Raw genomic sequence first — 19359 nt, forward strand, 5'->3', positions numbered from 1 at the left:
CACTGAGAGGAGAGAATTGAAGGAAATGACAAATGACTGAGAACAACACCCTGTAACAGACAGAGTTATATTTCATGGAATGACAGATGACTGAAAGCTTGGGCGAAAGGGGCTAATAGGAAGGGGGGGGGGGCACACCAGACATTTGCAGCTTTCCCTGCCCCCTCATCAGTCTCACGGGAACAAGGGATTATGGAAATGTATAAATGCAAGAGAGGGGGAGTCTGACAGACAGAGAGGAAGAGAGAAAGGCAGAGGGGAGAGCAAACAAGAGAGGGAGGGAGACAGAGCGATGCTATTGGCTGACCGTTATAACATCAACCGTGATGGAAATATTTCTCTTGCAGTCTAAGAAATAGAGGAAGAGACAGCCAGAGACAGTAGACTCAGGAAGCACATTCAGGTCTGTTTTCAAAATCTTTGAAAGGGATGAAAAGAAGGGGCAGTTAAGGAAGAAAGAAAGGAAAAAGAAAGCAGGGTACACGAGGAGCAGGAGAGATGATAGTAAGGTGGACTCAGTAACTTATGACTCCTGAGGGCTGTGGAGATTATTTTTTTTACTTGAGAACAGGAGCACTTTATTTTTCTTTTAAATCAGCACGAATGGGTTTCAACATGTAGACACTCCGCAGGCTTCTGTGTAAATATTTCCCTGCTAGAATTTAACTATTTAACCTGCACATCAGCAGAGACAAGGCTTCACGTTTTTTGTTTTTGTTTTTTGGAGATAACTGAGGGATGCGCTTGAGACAAACATGCAGAGCAGACAGTTCTGACATGGTGTCGACCCAAATTGACAGAGAAGAGGAAAGAGTGGACTGTTCAGTGGCAGACACGTCTCCTACCACGCACAGGTATTCGCTACTCGATATTAAGGTCAGTCAAGATGTCGATCCATGCTAACTGAAACTATCAATAATGTATCGTGATGTCGCATCTCTAAGCCCTCTTGAAGTGCTAACTAATCTTTCGATTCAATTAGAATATCTGCTGCCTCAGTGATTTACCCTTCTCACTTTGTGAAATCAGCAGTGGCAAGTTGTGATTTGCTTTGTCAGAATATAACTGTGTAACGTGCAAAGCAATACCTTGAATCTCAGCTAGGATGTAAATAATTACTCAGCAGTTTAGCCATCATTATAAGTAAAGACTCTGTAAATAACAACTCGCAGATGTAAACCTGTTAACTATGATATGGAAATATATGCGTCATTAATTGTGTTCTGGATCCCGGAGCAACAGATGAACAGAAAGCCATACAACAAACTACAAAAACTACAAAAAGCCATAACCGACTGGGACAATAATTCTCGCTGTTTTTACTGCTCTTAGTATCGACTAGAAACCTGTGCTTCTGTTGTCGGCGTGTCAGTCAGACTCTTGGTGGTTTGTGAGTAAAAACAAAAAAGAAAAAAAACCCCATGATGTGTAGGTTTTGTCTAAAGAGAAACTGCAGGGAGGACAAGGAGGAGACAGACATTTTCCCTGTCAGAGACTGAAAAGAGGAGCACTGAGCCAGCGGCAGACTACTGTGGCTGTGAACAGACATATAAGTGCTTCCTAGATCAAAGCAAGGAAGGAGCTGTCCTGCTGTCAGATTTACAAAAAGAGACAAAGACAGAAAGCAAGTAAGCAGTGGAGCTGCGACGTCAGCTGATTATTGATTGTTACTAAAACTGAGTGCTTTACCCACCTGGACAATATAGACTCAGCTTGCATCAAAGGGGAAAACCAACAATAGCCTCTACCAGAGTAAAAGGAGGAGGGGGAGTGACCAGTAGCCAGAGAGAGGCAGAGAGCAGGGAACCAGTTTCCTTTCTCTCTCTTCACCCGTGTCCTTGTCAGGCTGGCTGGTGCAGCCATGGCGTTCACCTTTGCGGCCTTCTGCTACATGCTCACCTTGGTACTGTGTGCAGCTCTCATCTTCTTTGTCATATGGCAGGTGAGTGGCACGGTGAACACACCAGAACTAAGACTGACACACATAGGGCCTGCAGCATCCTCACTGTAGCATCCCACACAGGCAGACTAGCGCGGCCGCCTACACACAGGTGTACAGAGCTGCCGGCAACATAACATACACACTTCAGCCCCTCTAGAGATAATGACATGCATTAAAGGTGTAATTGTACTTATCAGACACTTCAAATGATCTCCTAAGAGCCACCAGATGACACTTTGACAAAAAGCACAGATTCCTGCTGTCTTCATCCCTCCACATAAAAGCAACTTATGATCCCAGAGAACTGACGATAAACATTTCCACGTAAGGCGTTCGGGCTTCAGCAAACTCCAGATAATGAGTACAGACAGTCAGCAAAACACAGTGATCATAAATCTCACCGCCAGACTGTTGTGAATCTGTCTGCCCGCAGGCATTTTCAGTGGAATTTGCACAGCTATCGCTGGAGACCAGTGCACTCAGTTTGCCTGTTACACAGACTCAACAAACACCGCAGCTTTGATCTCTCACCTTTAACATTCCCTCCGTGGAGGCAGGAACATGGCGAAGCACAAAAACGCATCATTATGAATATAGGACTTGAAATGACTAACGTACCAATTGACTAAGTGGGTGAGACTACATATGACTCAGTGAGTGTGTCTGTGTGTGAAAGAGACAGCGAGAAGCCTGCGTCTGGCTCGGCTCTCGAGCATGTGACCGAAACGCTTATCAACCTATGATTTTGTTCACCCCTTCCCCCAGTCTGCTTCCACCCACGGGCACAGCACCCCAACTGTATGTGGCCGTCGACCAATCAGAACCTCGGTTCACTGGTATAGTAACCATGGTGCCCACTGAGGGGCTCATCGTGTCGCCATGGAAACTGCATCTGTTTACAACAGAGCTAATTGTGAACGAAGACGAAGGAGAGCCATATAGGCTCGTACAGTATGTGGAAGGTGCTCTCCCCTTCGTGCCATCAGTCACTGCTGATGTTCACTTTTCTGCAAATGACGTCTGCTTGTTATGGCTTTTCAATGAGCCGTCAAAGGGAAGCTTAGCTCTTTAAAACCTGAGCCGATGATAAGCACAGCAGGTGGCCTTTACACTCCGAATTATTCGTGTTTTTATAGAGCTTATTAATCAGGGAGCTAGTGAGAAAAATTGTCACTTATACTCGCCTCACAGGAGGCAGTTAGAGTGTATCGGTGTATCTGAACAAGTGCCCTCAGTATATTATATTTAAATATGCAGAGAGACACTCAAGATAGTGTATATACCAGAAATATACCGCAATGCTCTTAAATATCAACCCAGCTACAAAATGCTCAGTCGAAGACCTTCTTACATTTTAAATTTCTAAAGCAGTTCTTGGACGACTCCTGGCATTTGTGACTTAATATTAATCTTCCAATGTGAACTTAATTACTGGTCTCAACGTAAGAATTAAGCCTTATGTAATTGCTTAGTGCAATGCATTTATCTACTCCTGCAGCTTTTCATAGTTTTTTTTACAGGAATCGGATAATGCAAAGCTGTATGGGGTGAATTTACCATCCAAGCTGTTCTTATTCAGGGACAAATTTCCATCAAAATTCCTTTAGCACAAGCACTACTACATAATCACACATGATGTCAACACAACATGACCTCCCTAACAGCATAAAGGGCAATAGCAAATGTCTGCATTTACATATGCCACTAACTCACCATATGTACTCAAAGTGATCTGAAAGCAGCTGCAGCTGTGTATGTAGGGATTGCAACAGTGTACAGCCGACTCAGTCGAACCAAATTTACGAGTGGCGAGAAGACAACAGCTACATTTGCATTACAGTTGCAGCACAGTGGTGGTGAAACAAAAACAAGCTAGCACGTGTCCAATATTATTATTTTATTTTATTATTTTTTTCAGATCATTGCGTTTGATGAGCTTCGCACAGACTTCAAAAACCCCATCGATCAGAGCAACCCCACCAGAGCGGTAAGAACCCTGCTGTTTCACTTCTTGCAAGAATGATCAAACCTTCATGTGCACACAGAGAAATCCCTTCTTTGTACTTTCAGGGAGACTATACATTTAAGGTTTTGCCCCCCAAATATTGCCTATGCTGCATATTTTGAGAGCACAGTTCACAAAGTTTCACGTTCATAAGAAAACACAGCAAACGCTTTTTCCAAGCCTGCAATCACAGAAAAATGAAACCATCATGTTATGTAAATGAGAGTTTAGGGCTTTTGGAGCGAAAGCTTTCAAATATTTAATTCAGCTACATTTAGCCTTATTCATTAATATTTCTAAATCAAATATTTGCCCTACTTTGAAAACACTAATCCAAGCTTCCAGGTGATTGCTACAGTAACACCCAGGCAGTGTTTCCCTGAATGCTCATTTGTATGCAGATTGAAGCAATCAGCCTCCTACAAAGACCACGGCTCGTTGGTTTAATCAGTTACAGAGATTCATGCAAATGAAGTCGCTTTTTAGACAATGAGATACTGTAGTGTCGCCACAATAGGAGTGCATTTTGGAGTTTTCACCTCACCGTAACGAGAACAAACGCATTCACTCGATCCAAAGTGACAGATAAATAATTGCTGATTGAAAGTTAGCGCAACTATTTATCCTCTCATGTTGCAGAGCTGTTTGCTTACAGTATGTATAAGTTTGCTTCTGAAGATGAAATAACATTATCTTAGTCAGTAGTTCGAGCTATTATTCGCTTAGCAAGTTAACAGCAGCTGTGATTATCGTTTTCACAGGATAGCTAATGTTCTAGCAATCATGTGAACCTGCATCTGAACTGCAAAGTGAGAGTGATGAGGAGTGGGAGAGGAAACTGTGAAAGCAGACTGTAGGAGTGTGAAGGCATGCCAGCTACAAGGGGGTGGACACAATAACTGCAACACCTGTAAATTATAATGCAGTCAAATACAATGGAGCACAAAAGCCACAGTGGATCTTTTACTTTCCTCAGGACAACGATGGAGAGATGTCTGACAAACAATCCCCATTAGAACTTTTCTGGTGTCACAGCAGTGAGATAAGTACTGAGGCCACTCTGTAGGACTGGTGACAACCTAAACACGCTGTCTGATGTCACCGTTTCAAATGTGTTCAGAAATAACTGGATCAGGCAGGACGCGATGCTGCCGGTCTCTTCCCAAAATCAATAAGCTGCGCAAACAGAAGACAAGCGATGGCAACAGCCATGGAAGATAAACAGCAATTATATTTGTGGTTAGCTGAGAGCAACACATGTTCGCTCGAGTGCGGTTGTGTACAAAAAAGGACAAAAGCAGTCAATATTTGTCGGGAAGAGAGAGAAAGAAATAATAGAAAGACAGAGCGGAAGAAGCGAGACATCTGTTTTTAAATCAGGTTTCTGCGTAAAGCCTTTAATCACAGTAACAGTCTCAGAGGGAGAACCACCCCATCCATAAAGAGCCCTTCTATGGCTCTTTCCCCCATTAAAACAACAAAATTAAACACATCATAGTGTTAAAATTTATTCCTTTTCGGGCCTCCTTTTATGTCAGCAGCTCTAGAAAAATTATGAGGCAGATTGTCAGGGAGATCACTCATTTGCGTCTCTGATAATAAGTGCTTAATTAGATTACCAATCTAACTACAGCACTCTTTGCCCTGTAATTGTTGCTCCTTTATCTCTTCTGCATATTGTGAAATGTCTCCGCTGCCTTTGATTAACGTCCTCAGTCATGTTTCTTTATTGGAACTATTAAATATTCAGAGCGAATTGGATGACCTGACACAAATAGGGCCACCTCGGGGAGGCTACGGGCTGTAAAATCTGAGCAGCGCAACGATTTACACCGACAACAACAAACCGTATGATGCACAGCAGCTAAGCTGGCACTTTCGCTCCTTAAATAACAGCACCGTGGAGGAAGGACTTAAAAGAAAGAACGAAAGAAAGAAAAAAGGCAGGAAATTACACTGAGCATACTAACAACAGTGAGGGTAGAGAGCCTGTGTCTAATTCAGGGCAAAATCCACTTTCCACTTTCAGGTCACCAGTTTTAATTTATGTCCACAGACTCATAAAAGGTGGATCTTGCTCCAGCTACAGGAAGACGATATCACCGGTTGGTAGCCAAGATAGATGCCTCAATATGTCAGAATGAATAGACATGCTTATCCACTTGATGTATTATATTTAACAAAATAAATGAAGCCAAGCAAATTAACAGCCTCCGTGATAATTATCTGACTGTAGACATTATGGTTACACAATAACGCAATAACTTTCTGTTGATGAAAACGGATAAACGGGGCAAATGAAGTAGAGCAAAACATCTAATTTGCCTTGCTGACTAATCAATGGACAACCAAAGAAAACATCTGCATGAGCCGAATATCTGATGTCAGGCTCATGCACTCAAAGACGGATGGCTTTAATTTTAAAACTGATAATTGAGCTTTCTATAATGGCTCACGAGAGACTCCGAGCTGATAGCTTTACAAGATAAGGTGGGAGATGTGCGCACAGGGTTTTTTTTTCATGCAATATGAATTTTCAGCCACATAAATGAAAAACAAATCAACACCATTGTAATTATTTTATTATTATTATTATTAACTGTAAATGAATGTAATCAAGTATAATATACAGTTTGTGTCTCTCAAATTTCATAAAAAATAACAAGTCTGACTTCTGCCATAGGTGGGCACAGGTATGATTAATGACATTAATTAAGGTTCTAGATCAGGACTGTCACTAGTGTCATTAATAAAACCTATATTTAACTCATATTTCATGCAGAAGTTGTGCCTGTTGTATGTGCCCAGATCATGGTTATGGCCTTATAGTCCACAGCCAAATACCTATTCTGAGCAATGAAAAGTCCTGTCTGCACCAAACCAAGGTTATTATAAAAAAAAGAAAGAAAAAAAGACTGGCCTAAAAAACAAAAATAAATAAATGAATAAAACTAAAATACACTAAAAAAAAAATCCATATGAATTGTCTTTGTATCGTTTTAGTCAAATTAACCAACAATACCAGAATGAAGAAGTATTTGTGTGTGTGTGTGTGTGTGTGTGTGTGTGTGTTCATTGGAACAGGGATGTCTACATGACTGTATGTGTGGGTCTGTGTATTTTAATATTGTAATACTGTTTTGTATTGTATTGTCTTGAACTTCTGACAGACACCACACATATAACAACAAAAAGCTGCGGCAAAATAAAGGAAAAGCAAAACTGTATCAAACTTAATATTATTAAACAATATAAACTAAAGTGAAATGAGCAAACTCACTCTGAAAACTAGCCAAAATAAAAAGAAAAAAATAGATCTATGATAAAACTACACCAAATGACAGATGTGTAAAAATATATGTATTTTAGACGTATGATGAAAACAAACTCGGGAGTTTTAGTTTTTTTAAAAAGTAGGTGGTTAATTAATTACTATCAGTTTTAAGTGTATTTTTCCATGGTACTATTGTTGGCCTGGACATCTAATGTAACGTACAGCTGCATATTACAGTATCACTATACCCATAATACTGATATTTAAGCAGGAATGCTAATATAAAACTAGCCATCAGGTCCTGTTTTTAGATTTTATTACTATATTTAATATCTGTCCAGTTTAAAAAACAATCCTCCAAAATAAGATGCACTCCAGTCTACGATCGTCTATTGTTTCTACTGTGAGACAGCTATTTCTGTTAGGCATTGACAGTAATACACTGATTGTTGACTGGACTTTCTTTATATCCTCTCCACAGAGAGAAAGGATTCTCAACATTGAAAGGATCTGCAACCTGCTTCGTAGGGTGAGTAATAGCTGTTTTTCATCTGCTGGTGGTGGATGACTAAAGCAGAGGGGCTTCACAGAGCCATGACCGTTTGTCTTTTTTCATTGTGAGGACCATGACACACACTGATTCATTTCACATGTAGCCCGTCCCCACAACACGCCATTACCTCTTTACAGGCACACAGTGATGGAGAGCACTGATACAGCCCAGATGTTGTCAGCTTTTTATTTCAAGGCTTTCAGAAAAAGAACTTTGTGTCCGTGAAAGATCACATACTGTGGAGGCCATTTTAAACATGCTTGTGCTTGAAGATGGTCAGTGCCATTAGGTGTTTTTGATTCAAAGTTAATGGATAAATAAATAAAAATATATAAAATTACAAGGTTTAATTTATAGGCAGTAGCCACCATGCTAATTGCAGTATTGGGGTCTATATGCTAATGTACTAAAGATCATTTTCTGAGAATGTTTGCCCTGGGTTCAAATTGTTACCATTTTCTTGTTTGTTTGTTTTTTTACGTTTTTCTTTATATAGCTGCTCAGTGCAAGAAAATAAAATGCCACTGATGCATAATTACCATACCACCATGTTATTGAAAAGGAACTCATCATTGCTGCAGTGGAAATATAATTTCAATTACCCTTAACTGCTACACAGGTTTAATCTAGCCTGGTAATTAGACTACATATGTATTAGTGATATTTGCTCTAACCAATCACTGCTGAAATTGGTTCCACTAAAATTATTCAAATAATATTGAAACAGATTGTAATGATTGATGGAGCCAGCTAAGGGTTGTGATGTCACTCAAAGAAATGTGAGCAGTTATTTTGCAGCCATATGCGCTATTTTTGAACTAGCATCAAGATCAAATTGCTACGTGTATGTGAGTGTGATGTGATAGTTCTTATTAAATTAAGTTCACATTAAATAAGGTTCATTTGTATAGCACTACAAAGTACTTCCCAAAAACAGCAAAAATAAACAATAGATTTTATAAAAAATTACATTAATCAATTAATCGCTTAAAATAGACCATGCAACACTTTATAAAAGAGATAACGTATAAAGAATAAATTGAAATGAACATAATTAATAGTTCAAACAAAATTTGGTGTTAAGCTAAGAATCTTAAAGATAAAAATGTTATAATAAAATCTGCAAGAAATTTACAAGGCCATTTGCAAGAAACAGGTCTTTAGCAGTAAAAACACTAAAAGTAGACACTGGCAAAACTACCCTGAATGCCTCAGGCAGGTCACCCCACAACCAAGAATCATGGTTGTGGACCATGCTAGCTTGTTAGCACGGTTAGCAAGGCATATCCATAGACTGTATGAGTGAAAATGAGAAACACAGATACACAGACCTTCTAACAAATATGAAATACTAGAATTTCACTCACCAAAACTGAAGTACAAAGCCACAGCATTATCTGTAAAACAGTTTTATTAAAATGTCCCCCCACACTGAAGCCCGAGTCTGACATCTGAATTAGCAGAGGTGAAAACTTTAAGCTTAAAAGTTTTAAGGTGAAAACTTTAAAGCTAAATAAAGAAAAATTCACCTCCTGTAGTCATTTTGTAGGGGTATATTAGTTATAGCAACCAAAACTCTTTTTTGGAACAAGAAAGCTCTTTAACATGGGATTATATGGTCACTCACTGACTTGTAGAACAACTTTCAAGTGCCCACTTAAGGAACTGTGGTTTCTGGTGCTTGCAAGCTGGCCTCATTTAGCCCAGACATTACAGCGTCGGCTCATTCTCAGTGCTCTCATTGCACTGTTTTTGGCTGCTACAAGCAGCTATTTTCAGAGAAAAGTTCTGAAAAGTGGTAACACACTCCCTGCCCAGCATGAAACACTAAAATCTTGATATGAAGTAAGTGTTGAGAGCTTGTTTCTGTTGCCCTCAAGTTGCCCCCCAAAAGTTTTTGTCCTTTCACAATAAATGTAGTTTTATCATCTTTGTTGCTATCCTGTTGCCATCTTGAGTTTTAGATTTTCTCAGATTTTCTCAAATAGTATTTTAACAACCAAACGCTAGACTTTAACTCACAGGGGAAAAAGGTCAGCAACTTACATCACCTTCTACTAATGTATAAAAAACAGTCCACGTGCAAGTGAACGTATATTTGCACCCATAACAGCAGCTAGCCATGACTAACAGCAACACCTTACGTGTGAAAGTGTTTGCCCTGCAGTGTGGTCTTGTACACTGTAATTCTATCACATCAGTGTTTTTTCTGAAGAGTTGTTGGAGTGTTATCACTTAATCATTTCAGTTTCCGTCCTTCTTAAATTTCTTATTAGTTGGTGGTACCGGAGTACTCCATCCACGGTCTCTTCTGCCTGATGTTCATGTGTGCTGGAGAGTGGGTCACACTTGGCCTAAATATCCCGCTGCTCTTCTACCATCTGTGGAGGTACGGTCCCACAGCAGATGTGTAACTAGTTTGTGTTGGTCTGATGGGTGAGTGAGCCAAACCTCCTGCTCTTTCAGGTTTTTTCATCGGCCCGCTGATGGCTCAGAGGTCATGTATGATCCTGTCAGCGTGATGAACGCGGACATTCTCAACTACTGTCAGAAAGAGTCCTGGTGTAAGCTGGGCTTTTATCTTCTCTCATTTTTCTATTATCTCTACAGGTAAGTGGGAGATTTACAATGTTTCTCATTTCATAATGACACTTGAAAGAATCCTTAGACGTGTGTTACGATCCATAAATTTGTAAAATTAATTTTATTTTTTCATCCATTGCACTATTTCTTGTTGTAGTATGGTCTACGCCTTGGTGAGCTTCTAACAAACAGGAGAGATGAAGAAATAAAATAACTGTAAAAGAAAAATTGGAGAACAAACGGAGACACAAACCTTTACTTTCTCCATGTACTGACCTTTCTGGCTTTGGGCTTTGGAAGTCTAACTTTGGACAAAGCATGAAGAACAATTTGAGTGAATGTGAATTTTTTCGAAAAAGCCTCTTTTCGATTGTATCATTGTACACCCGATACTGCTGTCGGACAACCGGATGAAATCTTGAAGGACTGAAACGCAGGTGTTTGTGTTGCCTTTGACCCATTTTACAATTTAACAATATTTCTGAAGGGCTGGATTTTCCCCACGCTGCTCTTAATAATCCAGTCGCTCAACTCACTGTGAATCTCCAAACACTTGGGGACTGGAAAATGAAAAATTATGTCTGTATTCTTTGACTTTGACAATGTACTAAAAGCAGGATTGTTTTGCATATGGAAACTCTGACGTCAAACCGTTACTCTGATCGTGTTGCAGGAAATGGGTTAGCAGTGTAAGAGGTTTAATGGAGTGTGCACAGACACCTTTAACCAGGACAGAGGATAAAGATTTTCCTGATGCCAGTCTCTGCCAAACGCAAAGTCAAATGAGACAAAAAATAAATGAAAAATAAAGCAAGGAATTATCCAGGTTTGACTTAAATAAGTTTGACTTTAAGGGTCAATGCTTGTGATGCGCATTCAAAATAGGTGTGTCCATACGTGAGAGGGCATATTTTACGCTATATGCTAGGTTCATGCTTTCCAAAGAGCGTTCAGCTCAAACATGCCAAAATGTTACCGCTGAAAATCATTGTGCCAAATATAAAATCAAGGTCAAAAGAAAAATGATGAGACTAGAAAGTAGTTGCAGTATTTTGTGCTCTCAGACCTTATCTTTAATTCTACTTTCTTTAGCACATTATTTTATTGGCACAATATTTTTTTTCCTCAAAAAAACAAAACAAAAAAACTTTAGTTTTGTTGTTTTTTAGTGTGCAGGAAGCACCTTATTCCTCTTTCCAGTGATGTTTACTTTTATTCATCTGCATTTATACTATAGTCATTTTAGCACAGCAACTCTTCTCTGATTCGAGGTAGAATAGCATAGCATAGTCATCTCATGTACAAAAAAGCAATTAATAACAGTAATCTAGCAATGTAAATTGAGTCATGAGACATATCGATCCAGTGTTATTCAGTGTTTGTAACAGTGAGTGGGACAAAAGTGGCAGATGAGACAATAACAACTCTACGACAGTGTTTCAGCTGTTTAAGAAGTGCGATGACAGCGAACACATCGCAATACATCTGCAAACATACAGCTTCAAAGGTGACAGACGTAAGAGACACACAATCTTGCTGATGACCAAGATTTATAAACAGTAAGGCCTTTCCGCGGCTGGCCTTTGTGTTCATTAGATGGATCTGTTTGCAGATAAGTGATGGTTCAGATGTGTGATATCAGTAGGAAAACAGAAACTCTGGGGGCCTGAGAACAAGCTGTGATATTTGCCATACACCAACTCCAGGTGTACTAAATGGTGGTGCCTGATAGACAAACTGTGGGCTCAGATAAAAATGAGGTAAGGAGTCTCCGGAGAACACGGGTGGGCGATTCTCAGCTGCTAGACATGGCTGGCTGTAATCAGTTACCTTGCCCCCAGCCCTGACTAACCACGTCTTACTGTCAAGGAATGCCCACTTAAAATAATGGTCTCAGCCGCTGCAGCCTACTGAAGTTCTTGTTACGTAGAAGGATTCACAGCAAAAATTGACACACTGTCGTGACCTTTATCCAATAATTAAATAGTAGGTCTGTTTAAATAAATTTAATTACATTTTATTTTCATAGCACAAAATCACAACAACAGTCACATTCATATTATAAAGACCCTACAATAATAGAGACAAGACCCCAACAATCAAACGACCCCCTATGAGCAAGCACTTGGCAACAGTGGGAAGTAAAAACTCCCTGATCATTCGACCAGTGGTAAAAGTAACTGTAGAATTTTCCAGTGTGTTTGCAATAAATGAAATGTATTTCTAATGAAAACGATATTTTCTTTAGAAAACACCCACACTGCACTGTATACCAGTGCTTGAGGCTGTTTTGCTAAGCTCAGCAAATTCAATACAAATGTGAACACCAGTGTTTGTGTACATCAGCATTTCACGCTTTCTTGCCCTGCCTGTACGACTCAGTCCCAAGCCCATATTTTTCACTGTAGTTTTAGCAAATGTCCCTCAAAACAGGAATAAATGCAATATTTCTTATAGATATATTTTTAGAAGTGGAAACATTTTTGCATCAGCACTTTTTCCGGCAACAGCACTGTGTTTATCAGATTCATAAAACATTAGCCCCATGATCATTTGTGAAGCTGAAACAGTGGGGGGAACAAAATGTATCAAGCCTTTGCTACAACTGTAATACTCACATCAGCTGAATTGTGGTTTGTTAATTTTCACAGAATGTGCTGGCAATTTGGAAAGGATGACTTTAATTCCTAATATTCAATTCAGTTTTATTTATATAGCTCCAAACCACAACAACAGTGGCCTCAAGGTGGTTTATAGGTGGAAGGTAAAGACCCTACAATAGTAAAAAGAAAACCGAGAAAATCCCAGCAATCATATGACCCTCAGTGAGCAAGCGCTTTGGTGAAAGTGGGAAGGAAAAACTCCCTTTTAATAGGAAGAAACCTCCAGCAGAACCAGGTGTAGGGAGGGGCAGCAATCTGCTGTGACTTTTTGGGATGAGGGGAGGAAGACTGTGGAAGAAAAGCAGAAATATAATAATTAATATAAACCTGTGAAGTGTCCAGAACGTACTTACAGTTCTAAACTCACCTTTATTGACTCACATACAGTATGCTCTACATTACAGGAAGGCTAATTTCTTAAAAAAATATATCATATATTAGTCTTAAAGGAAAAAAAAATAATGTTTTAAAACCATGAATAACCTGTGTTGTTAATGTAGCTGCACTGTAGATGTTCAGGACATACACATACATAAATATTAACACAACCTTATCTAAGTCTGAAATCATGGCACGCAGATCAAATCAAACGGCCTGTGTGATCTGAATCGCAAGCACTGAAGCAATTTCAGTAGGCTGTCAGTGTGTCTGACGACAAGACGGTATATGTTGTTCCAAATAATGTCAAAAGTAATCACAGGACACTGAGACCTCAAAACTCTGCCAACAGGGTGAGCGTGTAGAGTCTGGACAATCGCTACTAAAGCACAGGAACACGAGGAGAAAAAAGGGGGGGAGACATACAGCTTGGTTGAATGTCATTATGTAGTTGCTGTGAACAAAGCCTATTAGAAAACTGTATTTGAGTATAATTATTTGTATCTGTCTTTTATACATTTCTCATCAACGTACGCTACAGTAAATTTGGTGGATGACTTTATATATAGATATTAGGTTACACTATGATGTACAGCTATTCACATGCCGTATTCTAATAAAACAGCAATGCCAAAATGTCCATTTCCATGTCGCTCATTTCCTGCCTGTTGAGGGTCAGCATTTTCTGTCCATCTGTGAAGAGTTGCCACAGAAAAACGATGTTTCTTCCGAAGATGTGCTGGAAGAGAAAAAATAAAACTCTGAAGGATGATGGGGACACTGAGTGGTGCATTAGACTGAGGGATAGGAGACGAACTGCCTCATTGAGAAGCTGTTGAAAAACAGCTGCATTTAGAAGTAGTTCCAGACACATTCAGCCAACCTCTCTAAAGGCACCAGAATAACTAAATACCAATACTGATGTGGAAAGAGCTTCTACTGGAGAGGCAGCAAAGAGAGGATTAAAGCCTTTCATTAATGTCTGCACCTTCAGAATACTAACATTTCAAATTATAGAGCTCTGGATGCCTATTAGATTACATAACAAAACGAAGCTGACAGAGTTGGTCTCCACAGAGAGACATCATCACTTCTGAAAATGTCACTGTAGCTATAGAACATTTAAAATTCACAAGTTGTGATTCCTCAGAGAGAGAGGGGGAGAGAAAAAAGACACAACCCAAAACACTGAGTGTGGGTCTAAGCTGGCTCTGGGGCTCATTTGTAGAGTCTGAAAGGTTTGCCAGGTTATCACTTGTTTAAATAATGATTCAGACAGAAAACAGAGAAACAACAAGGCTTCAAGTTGGCATTTTCCCCTCTGTTTGAAGAGGACAGATCATTCTCCGCTGTCACCATGGAAACTAAACTGTATTAGAAATTCCTGTTGACTCACTCTGAAGCTGAAAACACAGAAAAATCCAATAGAAGTTGATGCACATGCCTGGCAGCACTGCCTCACTGCCCAGTGCATTTATATTTATTACATCCACTACATACATACCACTTTCATATAAGCAGTTATGACACCTGCTTACACCAAGACACAGACACTCACACGCGGGCATATATACAACATTCGCACACACACTAAACCCACTAACTCACAGCACATGCATCTGTTTCTCGTTCCCTCTCATCCCACGATTCACACTGTTTCACACTCATCATCTCGGGCTCTTCCTTTTTTCAGCACCCTCCACCACCATAATTGTCTCAACTCCTTTCCCCTCTCTCCTACGTCTGTGCACCTCTCAGCCAGGCGTTACCATGGAAACTGGCTAACAACTGATGGGCTTGAAAACGTCAGGATTGGCATGCACAATTGGCAAGCGCGCGCACGCTCGGAGGTGCATGCACAAACACACATACATATTGTGCACATTCATTATTATACAATTCTAGCTTGGTGCATGTTATTCTGGCTCTATAGGCATGCATGCATAAGGAAAGGATAGGTATGGTGAAGGGGTGCACATTAAATTTAAAGGGGGGTTTAATTTAAGAAAAATTAAAGAAAGAAAGAGAAGAATAAAAAATACGTAGTTACTGACTGTCCCTTTTTTGAATGCACACTCGGATTCCTGTAAAATGCAAAATGATTTTGGTTTGACATTTATCATAAACACTCTGCGCATGCAGTGAGACCTTTTTATATGTTTGAAAACTCAAAACAACAAATGAAAATGTAAGCTATTTCCAGCTGCTCCCTTAGACACAAGGGGTTACCACAGTGGGTACCTCTGCATGTTTGATTTGGAGGATGTTCACACCGGATGCCCTTCCTGACATAAGCCCCCCGCCCATGAAATGTATGAAAATTAACAAATCAATCAACCAGATTTATCACTGCATATCATGGATGTATTACAAAATTAACACAATGTTTTTGCATTTTTTTCTGAAGTCCTAAGTTTGTGGAAGGAGCAGATGTGCTGTCTTAGCAGTCTCTTTTTGTTTCCAAGGATGTGTCAAACCTGTTCACACTTATGTTTTTATTTGGACTGTGCATCGTCTGTCCAGACAGAGACACGAGCGTGACTCACTCTGTCAGCTGCTGTCTCACTTATATAAATACCCACTGCTTTCATCAAACTAACTACTAACTTCATTTTCAGTGACTGGCCTTAGAAAGTCATGACTTGGCTGATGTTGCCTTCCCCTCTTCACTGCTATGTGAGACTGCTTTAAGACGAGTCTGAAAGTTCCCGAGTCACGTTTAAGGCCGCTTTATAAACAGAGTATTACTCGCTTGCAACAGACTTTTTAATCAGCCACGTCTGCTCATATCTAATTTTAATTTTCAATTTTCAGATCAAATTGAATATCTTAAATGGATGAAGCCCTCAGGCTGAGAGTTTTTTTTTTCTTTTGGTAATGAGAATGGCAGTCTAATTTTAATCCTGATGACTACTGTAATGCTGATAGTGTAGTTTAACACCTGAAACATCTATATAGCATTTAATTACACAGGGAAAGCAACTTTTCACAGATTATACTGAATCAAAGTGACAATCATTTACAGAATAATTTGGTGCTAAGGGGAGTGAAGAATGACTTTACCCACACATGTCAGTTGTCATTATATTCATTAAAGATGGCAGTGTGTTTGGATGGCATCATGTCAAAGAAATCATGAGCTGATATAATGTAATGTAATAATGCCATGAGATGGTTTGTGACGTCCTGATTTAAAGAGTTAAGCATTTAGTTCTTATTAAAACTGAACACCTAATCTAAGGGCTGACTACTCATTTTGTATAGAGACTTGTCAGTCACAAGTGTGATGATGACTTGCAAAGTAGACATCGTATTGTATTAAATAATGCTTGGAACAATAGAGTGTATATAAAAGATAGAGATGTGTCATTAATATCTAGTAGTCTTGGCTAAATCCAAACATTGTATTTACATTCGAACTCCAGGTTGAATGACCATAAACAACTATATTATACAAAATGGTGTTGACCAGAAGTTAAAACAGGTGGGATTTAGGATTTAGCTAATTGCAGTAGTTTGCTGGTAGTCCTCAGTCACACTGACCTAGAAAATGGTCAACCCCTTGGCAACCCCCGGTCACTGGGGACAAAAAGTGTATTTCCCAAAAGGATGGGGAGCAGTTGCTGGAGACGGCTGGCAGTCGCTAGGGGAAATCTGTTCTGCACCTTGTGGTGGTCCCTGTGGTTATTATCAGATTAGCAGATTGCTGGAGTCATCCACAGTTTGCATGGAAGATGCCAATTTGTCTGCACACGCCAACTATTTGCCTCTCTGTGCCTGTGCGACAGACCTAGCTGACATATATAAAGTAATTAAAGTAGTTTAATTACCTTTTGTCATTTATTGTGTGGCTAACTACTGCAACAACAACAGAAAAGGAAATAAAAGATATTTGGCTGGTTTTTAATGTTCTGAATCTGAATTTATAAGCCACTATTTTAGGTGTCAGCCTTATTTATTACTGATATATATTAATAAGAAGCGGCTTGGTGCAATAAACACCTGAACTTACTGACTTCAAAGCTAATGCTTACATTCCAGCTGAGATTTGTCATTTTGTTGGTTTATGTATGATGTGTGAACACTTTTTGCAGTTGACTACAGTTACTTTTTAAAGTTATATTTTGTTATTATTTTGTGTCACATGCACAGGTAGCTGTGGTGTAATCCAGCCTTATAATTACCATATGAACAAAATATGTAATAAAATTTTAAAAAGAAGAAAAACAAAAATAACAGAGGAAAACAACACACACAGTACATGCTGCACATGCACACAAATATTCACATATCCTATAAAAAGCTAAGAAGCTTATGTAATAATTCAGCATGAGTCTAGCCACCGTGTAGACATGTATTCACAGTATAGAAGCCCGTTCCTAATTAGCACTTAGCATTTGAAAAACAACACAAAATAGCTTGTGTAGGCGAGGCCAGAGGCCAACTGTACTGTAAATGGGTTTAAAAGGTGAAAAATGAAGGTGTGCATCAGCAGAGTGCTCTGTCATCTGTACGCGCACGCCTCACTGCATGTGAGAAAAACATCATTTTCTAGTGTAAATGCAGGGTGATTTATAATGGAATAGGTCAAATATAATACGAACATTATTTTTAGACGAATCTGCATCGCTGCCTAATAGAATAGACGTCTCAATCTGTTTTTAAAAAGGGCAACAAACAAGCTCAAGCATTAAAGCACCATATAAACCAAACTGCTGATCATCGCACAGTCATGAAAGATTTTGAGATTGCCTAAACAAAAAAAAAAACTCTTCTCAAAGTGATGCACCAGTTCAGCAATAATGTGGCCACCTGTCACCTCCACAGCAAAAGAAGTTACTCTAATGCAAAACCTCAAGAAGAAATTATTGCTTTAATGCTGACAGAGGCCATTTCAGCAGCTTCTGATTGCATTTACTGGTACTAATATCTGCTGTGTACTTGTTGTTCCTTTAGAATAATTTGAAACAGAGCGAGCTCAGAGATGAAGCCTAACAAATGTTTAACAAGCCTAGAGGCTTGGCGAACATCTGCTATTGTAGCTTGGAAGCCTGGAAAGGGAATCCATTTGAACAAGATGATAACAGGTTCTAAAAGGTTAGCAGAATGCGACACAGCTAAAAACAGACATGTTCATAGCAAGTGGCTCCTAATAGCTGCTGTGGTTTTACTACTAAAAATTACACTCCCTGGCCACTTCATTAGGTACACATCTACAACTGCGCATCAACACAAATATCTCATCAACCAATCACTTGGCCCCAATTAAGTGCATTTAGACATGATTAAGAAGAGCTGGTGAAATTCAAACTGAGCATTGGAATGGTGAAGAAAGGTTGTTGGTGACAGACGGGCTGGTCTGAGTATTTTAGCACTGATCTGCTTTGATTTTCCCCACACAACCATCTCCGTGGTTTGCAAACAATGGTCAGAAAATCTCCAGCGAGCAGCAATTCTCCGGAAGAAAATGTGGAGGAAGGTCTGAGAAGAAGGGCCAGATTGATGCAAATGGACTACAGCAGCAGAAGATCACACCGAGCACCACTCCGTTCAGTTGAGAACAGGAAACAGAGGCTACAGTTTACACAGGCTGATCAAAGGTGAACAGAAGATTGCAAAAACATTGGAAAAATGTTGTCTTGTCTGAAGAGTCTGGATTTCTGCTGCTACCCTTGGATTGTAGCATCTGAATTTGGTGTGAAACAATGTGGATCCACTCTGGTGGTGGGGGGGGGTTCATGGCGCACAGCCTCCTTGGGTATTGTTGCTGACCATGTCCATCCTTTTATGACCGCAGTGCACCAATCTTCTGAAGGCTACTTCTATGCTGCAACGTCACAGAGCCAAGATCATGTCAAACTGGTTTCTTGAATGTGACAATGAGTTCACTGTGCTTGAACGGCCTCCACAATTACCAAACTCAGGCCAATACAGAACCTTTGGGACCCAGTACAAGGAAGG

At 39.7% G+C, this 19359-nt stretch overlaps 1 protein-coding gene across 3 annotated transcripts; it reads left to right on the forward strand.

Annotated features, from left to right (window-relative positions):
• The first annotated feature begins 257 nt into the window (after positions 1-257).
• Positions 258-14036, forward strand: cnih2 (cornichon family AMPA receptor auxiliary protein 2). Of its 3 annotated transcripts, none has more exons than XM_005471951.3 (7): positions 258-854; positions 1707-1942; positions 3861-3929; positions 7703-7750; positions 10051-10163; positions 10241-10384; positions 10515-14036. In XM_005471951.3, the coding sequence occupies exons 2-7, from the start codon at positions 1862-1864 to the stop codon at positions 10540-10542; spliced, it is 483 nt and encodes a 160-aa protein (XP_005472008.1). In that variant the 5' UTR covers positions 258-854; positions 1707-1861; the 3' UTR covers positions 10543-14036. The 3 variants fall into 3 exon arrangements, with proteins under 3 accessions (XP_005472008.1, XP_003450519.1, XP_005472009.1); XM_005471952.3 differs by having other exon boundaries at positions 279-403; XM_003450471.4 differs by having other exon boundaries at positions 258-1942.
• The last annotated feature ends 5323 nt before the right edge of the window (positions 14037-19359 follow it).

The sequence above is a fragment of the Oreochromis niloticus genome, linkage group LG10 (assembly GCF_001858045.2).
Source record: "Oreochromis niloticus isolate F11D_XX linkage group LG10, O_niloticus_UMD_NMBU, whole genome shotgun sequence".
NCBI lineage: Eukaryota > Metazoa > Chordata > Actinopteri > Cichliformes > Cichlidae > Oreochromis > Oreochromis niloticus.